The sequence below is a fragment of the Nelumbo lutea genome, chromosome 6 (assembly GCF_056320005.1).
Source record: "Nelumbo lutea isolate HS-2025 chromosome 6, American lotus-T2T, whole genome shotgun sequence".
NCBI classification, from domain to species: Eukaryota; Viridiplantae; Streptophyta; class Magnoliopsida; order Proteales; family Nelumbonaceae; genus Nelumbo; species Nelumbo lutea.
The window spans coordinates 12,792,625-12,802,384 of NC_142689.1; the positions used below are offsets into that span (position 1 = coordinate 12,792,625).

Genomic DNA, 9,760 nt, shown 5'->3' on the forward strand with positions numbered 1-9,760 from the left:
GACAGGTCCTACCTAATAACACCAGATCTACAGGGAACAAAAATCTTGAAAGAATAACTGTTATTGAGCTATTGCATCTCCCTGTATCTATTCAGATATCTCTATTTCTTAGATTTCATTTTAGCGGTTAGACATGATCAAAGGATCTTAAAGAGATAAAGTTGGGATTTAAAAAAATAATAATAATTTGTTCGGATCTTAACAAATAGTTAAAATGAGGGGAGGTGTTTGTCTGATGACATCAACTAATAAGGGATGTTATAGTCAAATTAAAAAAAATGAGGGGAGGTCTAAGTATTTACATGAAAAACCAAGGCAGGTTTAAGTGTTTTACCCTTTTTAAATATGTGCTAATATTTGGTTTTCTTTACATAGGAAATGTTCATTCATAAATGCTTAGGTTGATTTTGGAAGGAGTAAAAATGCAAATATCTAGAGTGAAAAACATTATATTTTGTATTATTTTGTATGTATTTACACTGTACATATTTGCATTTGTACTACTTCCAAATTGAGCCTTAGGTTATAAAGTAGAAAAATTAACAGCAATGAAAAACATAACGAAAAAAGCATGTTAAGCGCGCTGAGACAAAAAAACAGGTAACCACAAGCATTGGGAGAAAAACAACTTGAGAAATCTCTACAAGTGACGCAAATTTAAGAAACGCCAAAAAGGTCGGCTAAATGCCTCCAATAGAGATAAAGCCAGCAAGTGTGTCTCCCTACCAAATGAGTTTGAATCTACGCAAAACCCTCAAGGGGTATAGAGAAAACAGGTACCATGGCACCCAATCCATGGCAATATTGAAAACGTGAAAGCAGGAGAGGCCCAAGATCGCCTCCTGTTACAAAACTCTCCCTAATGCTCCACCTTCCAAACATTCAAGGAATGGGCCCCACAAAAAGCCAAACGTGCACAAAAGAAGTTGTAACTTATAACTATAAGGGCATAAATTGTGCAAATATATATATATATATATATATATATATATATATATATATATATATATATATATATATATATATATCCATCCATGTCATTATAGAAACCAAAACAATTGGAGAATAAATGTTGCCGGAGTGAACTCAAAGATTGCCGGAAAAAGGCTTGTTATGAACGATAACATCGTTATGAAACAAATGGATACCTGTGGCAGACCCCAAATGCACACCACACACAAATTCGACCAAGGCCCAATAGAAATAAGTAAAAAAACAAAGAGAAAATGGAGATTAGAATGAATAGAACCAAAGATCCCAAGTCTGCTCCATAAGCCTGGATCAAAATTATTGTCTCTCAAATATGTCCAAAGAACCTCTCCAACAAACGCTGATATGAAGAGAAATAAATGAAAACTCACATCCATAGATGTGAGAGAGAAAGCCTCACACAGAGTGAGAGAGAAAAACACATCTATAGATGTAAGAGAGAAACCCTCCCACCAAGAGAGACCCTCAGGCAAAGAATAACCCTCTTCCCACCAAGAGAGAGAGAGAAACCCTCTTTAGTTAATTGAATCTTGGGCACCCTTACTTTTTAGAATTTTGTATGGTTGTACTCTATAGCCTACATAATGTTCCAACTTCACCTCTGTATGTATGATTGTAACTAAACCTGGCAGAAAGTTGACCCAACCCACGAACCCGACCCAACCCAACTCGAAAAAACAGGGTTAGTGTCTCATATTTAGCTACCTGAATGTGAGAATGACCTAACCTGACCCAACCCAAAAAAAAACTGGGTTGGGTTGGGTCATGGGTCAATCCATTGACCCGATTGTCAAGTCTAATTGGGACTATTTATGCATTATTAGAAGTTTCCACTCTTTGTTTTTTCTATTGTCTTTACTCTTTAAATTGTTAAATATTCAAGTTTTTTTATTTTATATTTGGAATTTGAAGATTAATTCTTTTAATTTTGACATTTTATATGTAATTTTTCTTTATCTTTTTAATTTCAGCTATTTTTTGGGATGACCCGAATAAACGCATGGGTCAACCCTAACCCGAACATTTAGGGTTAGGGTGTAGCATTTGACAGCCCAACCCAAAATTCAACCCGAAGTCAACACACCCCAACCCAATTGCCATATCTAATTGTAACCCACCATGTATGGAACTATGGATATGGTTCTTGTGGCGGGATGCCGAATGCCATCTTACATCGCTTATTTGCTTGTGCCAAAACAACCACTTTACACGATCCTCACAAAACCATGCTTACATCCCTTGCAGCCGTTTATTAAAAATATTTTATTAAAAATATCTTCCTATGAATAAAAACATAGAATGAATAAGATCTTTTCAAGCACACGGCTGCAAGAAGCTATCAAATATGGTGTGAAGAACCAAATCCGATTTATTTTTTTCTAGGGTAAATTAGAAAGGCCTCTGTACTGTGGGTCTGTGATAAACACCCTCTGTACAAATACCCTTCTATTCTATGACTGTGAGATAAAGGCCCCTTCCATGAAAAAAGATGAAAAATCCGCGTTACAATATTTTTTAATCCTCATTCTACCCTTGTAATAATCATTTTTTAATCCTCATACCACCCAACTCTGTGAGAAAGAGGCATCTGACACTCACCTGTAGAAGGGTGCTGATAATATATCCCAAAAGAGAATTCGGCCTCATCAAGCGAATAAAAAATGGTCTTCTGTGGGAACCCCTGGATCAGCTTCTTGGTGTCATTGTTGACTATACCATGCGATGTTGCAGAGTGAATAAACAACCTATTGGGCTGTGTTAGAGTCGGAATCGACGCGAACCACCGGTCGCACACAGCAAACTCCATCACCAACTCCTTGAAAACCGGCACCACTTCTGGTCTGAACCCATTCATCACTACCTCCGAGGCTCCGACAGCCCCTTCTGTACGCTCTCTGCTTGCTGAGCAAACCCATTCATCGTCGCAACCTTATCATCACCAGAAGATGACTGCCCCCATGGGACACTGAACACTTGCTCGTATATTGCATCAAATGAGTGACCAGGGTTGGGGTCAACGAACTCCGCCCGATCACCGAAGTAAATACGCGTTGAGTTGGGATCGGTTGTGGACAACAAGTTGTATTCTTGTCCTGTAACGCCATCTATTTCAGGATTGAGGGACTTCATCCATCGCAACATGTGATTGAAGGAGCGGTTCTCTTGCACCAAAACCACCAGTCCACCACTGTTTTGATGGGACATGGCTTGCTATTGCTGCTCTCCGATGGCATGGATCTGGGTTTGTTGTGACGGTAGTAACAATCCTCCCAAGCGGTTTCGTTACAGAAAACACCCACCGATACAGATAGGAACAGAACAGATGGCTACAAACTGCAAAAGTAAATAAAGATCGAGATGGAAGGTGAGTCCTTTAAATTAATGATAAACGTTCAGCAAGCCTATGTTAGTAAACATAACTTTTCAATATTTCTCCTTCGTGACCAACCCCTCCGAGCTATTTGGCTTCACACAGGGTGGCTTACTGCTTACCCATGTCTAGATGGGATGAACTGAACAATTTCTTCAAAAAGGCTAGGTAAGACAACTTACCTTACTTTTTATTATTTTTCTCATAGATCCATTTTTTTCTGAAGCAGTTTCTTCTGCAGGACCACATATTCATTTCATAGGTTAAAAAAGTTGGGCAAGAAAAAGAAAATAGAAAAAGTTCAATGAGGGTATTTTGATAATTTAACGTTTTCCTGTCACCTGACTTAACGCCCAAGGGGGTTTATGTCTCACGGTCACAGGATAAGAGAGTCTTGTTACAAAAGAAAGTACTGGGGTCTTTGTAATTTATCCTTTTTTCTACTCTATAGACCCCGAGAACTGGAGGGAAAATCTAGGTGAGAGAAGAGAGGGAGAAAAGCTTGTAGCAATTGTCATTCTTGATTCACTCGGGTTTTCTGTGGAAGATGATAATCAACGTGAAGGAGTCGACTACGGTGGGCCCAGCAGAGCCAACACCAGAGCGGACCCTATGGATCTCTAACGCAGACCAGCTGGTGCGGAGAGCTCACATTCCCACTGTTTACTTCTTCACCTCCGATGGTTCTACCGGCTTCTTCAACCTTCATCTTCTTAAACAGGCTTTGAGCAAGGTTCTTGTGCCTTTCTATCCCACTGCCGGAAGGCTGAACAGAAATGATCAGGATGGTCGGCTTGAGATCAACTGCAATGGCGAGGGCGTGTTATTCGTTGAGGCCGAAACAAATTCCGTTATCAATGATTTCGGTGACTTCACACCTTCTCCAGTACTCCGGCAGCTCATTCCGGCCGTGGATTACAGCAAAGACATCTCCTCTTATCCTCTGCTTCTCTTACAGGTACTGATCTCGTTGGTTAACCTCCTGGTAAACAGTTTACATATTAAAAACAATTAATTGTAGTGAGGGAAATTAGGGCAGGGTGATCTGAATTCTAACCTCAAACAACAAGATTAATGCTGCATTTGGCACTCCATCACTTATTTCCTTTTTTTTCTGTTAAAAATTTATGTTTATAGGAGTATTTTTACTGTAAAAAGGAGATAAATCTTAAAATAAGGAATGCCTAACCTCGATGACAATGGAAAATGATCCAAGTCTCTGCTACAACATGATTTTTTTTCTTCATTTTGTTCATAAAATACAATATTAAATTCATTTTACACTGAATTTGATATAAATCAGACAGATGAAAAATGCAAATTTGATAGGGTGGGATTATTCATGAGATTTTGGGGAAACGATGATGGTCAAAGCTAGGGAGTGCAAATCAGACTAGAGATTGGTTGGGTTTAGATCCGTCAATCATGAATTGAACCCCAAACACTGTCCCAACTCAAATTAGAATTCCACAAACCTAACCTAACCAAAACAACTGTGTTATCAATAAAAAAAAAAGAAACCCTAACCAAAACAACAAATCCAGCACCATAGAATGGGTGCCTAAGAGAAGCAGCAAAATGTCATCGTGCCAGGGCCCGGCCTTGGATCATTGCCTCGTAACGTGGGGCCCATTCTGTCATTCAATGAAAGACATGTGAGCAAAATGGGGTGTACGCTCACATGCCCGATAGGAATTGGCAAAACCCTAATTTATAGGATGCCTTTACCCTTTCCCATTAATATTATTAAACAAATATTTTTCAATTGTTATCTTTTTAATTAAAGATGTGAATCTAAACCATTAAAATGGATGCTCAAAATCTAGGGGATGTTTGATATGGTTGTGTGTATGTCTATTGCATTTATATTTAATTTTTGCATTGGAAATCAGGAGAAAATGGGCTGGGCACACACAAAAATAAAATTAAAGATTTTATTTATTTAGAAAAAAAATCTATGATGCTGAAATGATATGGTACTAACTTTAACCAATCAAAACATGCTCGGTTACCACATTTATGATAAAAATAGATTGGGCATAAGATTTTTAGATAGTATCGAATCCATTTACTTATTTATTTATTTATTTATTTATTGTTTTATGTGGCTATACAATAAGGATAGTCCATCCCCCTCGCTTGGGCCTTGACCCCAATCCTTGTGTTATCGAGATTTAACCCAAGTCTCTACTCCTACAAGTCAAAGATCCTACCAATTCAGCCACATCAGGTATAATCAAATCCATTTATTTTTCTAAATGTAAATGGGATTAGACAACGGGGTGGCCCATCTTCCATCCGCTTAACCTCAAGTGGTTATAGGCGGAGCCAAGTATACTTGTGGGAAAGAAAAAAAAAAAAACCTTTAGGTTATGTTTGGTTTGAATGAAAATGTAAGGAAAGAAAAGGAAATGTAGGAAAATTATACTAGATTTGTAATGGTTTTTCTACATTTTTCAAACCAAATATATTAATTAAAATCACCATTTATATAAGAAAAATTTCTCGATTAATACCCTATATTTTGGTTTTATTGTCACTTTGGTTTCTAAGCTTTAAAATACAACAATTCAATACTCGAACTTTTAAAACGTGGCAATCCAGTACTTTTCATTAACAAGCTGTTAATCAGCCTTTAAGTGACATCTTAAAAAGATACAAATGCTCTTTGAGTATCATTTAATTTTTTTTATCAATCATCTAAACGCTGACAAAAAATTAACCATCTCAAATCTTTGATTCTTCCATTCAAAAAAATTGGAGAATTTTCCCTTTATATAATTAATAGTAAATAAACCCCCCTCCAAAAAAAAACTTTTAATGATCACTCTCCAATATTCCTCCAACTCCCAAAATTAAAAAAAATTATTTATTTTTTCTTTAAACAATATATTATATACCCAAACTTTTCCGACCCATTTCCCTTGAAACTCTACTTACACTTCTTATTTTATTTTATTGTTTAACTTAATCCCTCCAAAAAAATTCGTGGCTCCGCCATTAGACCCCACAAACTATAAGTATTGTTTTACCCTAACTTATGGTTATTTTCAATGGTTACAGGTAACTCGATTCAGGTGTGGTGGAGTTTGTCTTGGAGTGGGAATGCACCACTCGCTGGTGGACGGAACTTCCGACATCCACTTCATCAATTCATGGTCAGACATGGCGCGTGGCCTTCAACCCAAAATCCCACCCTTCTTAGATAGATCTTCGCTACGCGCGCGTCAACCACCCACACGTATGTTCCATCATATCGAGTTTCTTTCCCCTCCGTCCATCAAAACCCCTAAATCCCAATCCGGTCCCACCGATGTTGCTGTGGCCAAGTTCAAGATCACCGTTGATCAAATCAACACCCTGAAAACCATCGCCAAAGAAAATGACAACACTCTCAACTACAGCACCTACGCGGTGCTCGCTGGACACGTTTGGCGCTGTGTGAGTAAGGCACGCGGCCTCTCTGATGATCAAGATACCAACATCTTCATCACCGTTGATGGACGGTCCAGGTTGCGGCCCCCACTCCCCCCGGGTTACTTTGGAAATGGGATCTTGTTAACTACATCGAATGCCTTGTGCGGTGAGCTCCGGTCCAAGCCCCTAGGATACGCTGTGGGAAGAGTCCATGATGTGGTGACCCGGATGAACGACGAATACGTGAGATCAGCCATTGATTATTTGGAGTTGCAGCCTGATCTGACGCCCTTCGTACGTGGGCCCCACATGTTCCGAAGCCCTAATTTCTGGATGGTGAGCTGGGCTCGACTGCCACTGTATGATGCAGATTTTGGGTGGGGCCGCCCCATCCATGTAGGCCCCGCTGTTGTCTACTCTGAAGGTCTGTCTTATATCCTACCTAGCCCGACCAATGATGGCAGCGTGTTATTGGCGATTTCATTGCAATCTGATCACATGGAAGTCTTTCGGAAGGTATTGTATGATTTTTAGTTTTAGGGAGCACGGATGGACCTGCCAAAGCGCTTTGTTTGCAAATCTTCTAAATTCAGTTTGGTATCTATGTGCTTCTAATTGTGATTTGCACTCATATGGTATAAATTTGTGTACTTATTATCCCATTTGCACTTACTAACGATGCAAATTTTATATCTCAAAAACTGCAAACAAATAACCTTCTTCCTTCTTCACCTCCCTTCTAATATTGGTGAGTGGAAACTCCAAGAGTGAAAACATCTGTGCTATTTTTAGGGCCTCACAGTTGTGGATTTATTGATCTTTGATTTTGTTTCTATCAAGGTTCAAAATATCTGTCTTTGTGTATCGGTAGAGATATATGATACTTGGGTACACGTAAAACATATTTTTTTAGTATTTTTTCAAATTTTCATTTTTAAGAAGTTAAATACACAATTTTTATTAAAAAAGAGTAGGGCCCCTAAACACTCGTAAATAGGCGTATCAAAATCCAAAGGATACGATAAAAATTACACATTGATTCTCTCTTGGCCCCATATATGTGATACTAATCAAGATTATTAGATCCCTAGACCATGGGTGTAATATATAGGTGTGAAGAGGTGATTCCAAAGTGACCCAAGAGACAAATGAATGATCCATATTAACGCATTAGAACAGCATACTCTTATATTTATATAGTTAATCAATCAAATTCCCATACCAACTCTCTATCTATAGAGTACATCAATTAGACAGTTCAAAAATACATGAAAGTTCAATGATAATTCCAACCAGTGTTTTAAACCTGTGGTTGATCCAACTGGTTGAATTGTTTGAATTGTTATCTGGTCATGATTTTGGATATAATTTAACTAAAACCTGAAAATTGGCTACACATTGTGGTTGGATTATTAGCCCATTCAACCCAGTGATTGGATCATGAGTTGCATACTAAATGTGTACTTAAGCTTTTGGAGGCCATGACTATGTACTCTATGTTTGGTTTTGGTGATCTATTTTTTTAATAACTTTTAAAGATCTATGCATTGTTTTGATGTTTTTGCCAAAACCCTTTTTTTCGCCTCAAATCACAATACTTAATAGATTTTACAAATAAAATATAAAACAATGCATACATACATACATACATATATTGGTGTGGCATGGTTTGATCCATTCGATCTAGATGGTCAAACTGGTGACATGCAACTCAGAGGCAAAACCAGTCTTCAGGTCAGTTTTCAAAACATTGATTCCAACTATATGACATATGATCAATCAACATATAATAATATCTTCCATCCTAATTCCAACTGTACATACACTAATATAAGGATGGCCACAATAAGATGCCATATTCTTGCTCCATTACCGTAACCCTGCAATTCAAGAGGAGGTGCATTATTCCCTTTCCAAGCCTCTATAGTTGCTACCTCAACATGCTCCCTCACCCTTTCCCACCCCTAATGGAAACATGTTGTCTTAAATTTGTTTGTTTCTATTAATACTCACTTTCCAATTACCTAAAAATATTCTTAAAATCTCTCTCTCTCTCTCTCTCTCTCTCTCTCTCTCTCATTTTTAAAACATAAACATAGCCCATTAAACATAATTATTGCTTTTAATCATGTAGGATTACACATGCTACATGTAAAATTACACAATTGACTTGAACTACCCTAAATTAACATTAACAGAAGTTTAACTTAGATTAACTTAAACTTCCCTAAATAGAGCTAATTTAATTAACATAATTAAATTTAATTATCTTAACTAAGTTTCATTAACAAAATAACTCAATTCTAGTTTAATCTTTTCTTGATACTATCAACTACGTGTAAAGTTACCTCATTAAATTAAGGTACTAATTTATTTTAGTTAGCAAATTAATTAAAATTACTAATTAATAAATAATTTATTTAATTAGCTAATTAAAGTGTTACCTTATTAAAATGAGTAACATGACTATCCTAATTAGTTCATTTAATTAAGTTAAATGAACTTAAATTAAATAACGTAATTAATCAACTTTAAATTAAGTTACCTCGTTAACCTATATAACCTCATTAATGAAGTTAACCTCAAAGCCCATTGTTTTAAAAGTCAAATCGAAATTGGAACCATTTTTGGTTCATTGGATTTGAAATGGGTCACTTATGAAATTCATCATTGTTTTAAAAACCGACTTAAAACTGGAATCGCTTTGGCCACTGGCTCTGGGTTAGCAATCCGACCATTAGGTAACAGATGGCCCATTTCAATTTAAAAAATAAAAAAAAAAAACAAAAATCATTATTCGGGTCGAACGAGTGAATGGTTTTTGGCCAAGATATGGGTTAAAAGTGAAAAGAAACCGGTTGTCTTAACGGTTTTTGAGCTGAACGGTCCAACCATCTAAGTCAATGATAATTCGAAAACCATGGCATACATCATAAATAGAACAAAACATTTAAATTATAAACAATAGTTATCCACTTCGAA

The 9,760-nt window shown here is 37.0% G+C and overlaps 1 protein-coding gene and 1 long non-coding RNA gene across 2 annotated transcripts; one reads left to right on the forward strand and one right to left on the reverse strand.

The window, feature by feature from the left end:
* Positions 1–2,238: 2,238 nt before the first annotated feature.
* On the reverse strand, positions 2,239–4,832 carry LOC148847402 (uncharacterized). Its single transcript, XR_016101351.1, has 2 exons — positions 4,419–4,832; positions 2,239–4,343 (listed from the first exon to the last, which is right to left on the reverse strand). It is a non-coding gene; the product is annotated as an uncharacterized LOC148847402 (long non-coding RNA).
* LOC148847403 (shikimate O-hydroxycinnamoyltransferase-like) lies at positions 3,692–7,479 on the forward strand. The gene is made up of 2 exons (XM_088952198.1): positions 3,692–4,319; positions 6,425–7,479. Exons 1-2 carry the CDS (start codon positions 3,909–3,911, stop codon positions 7,310–7,312), a joined length of 1,299 nt encoding a protein of 432 aa, XP_088808324.1. The 5' UTR covers positions 3,692–3,908; the 3' UTR covers positions 7,313–7,479.
* The last annotated feature ends 2,281 nt before the right edge of the window (positions 7,480–9,760 follow it).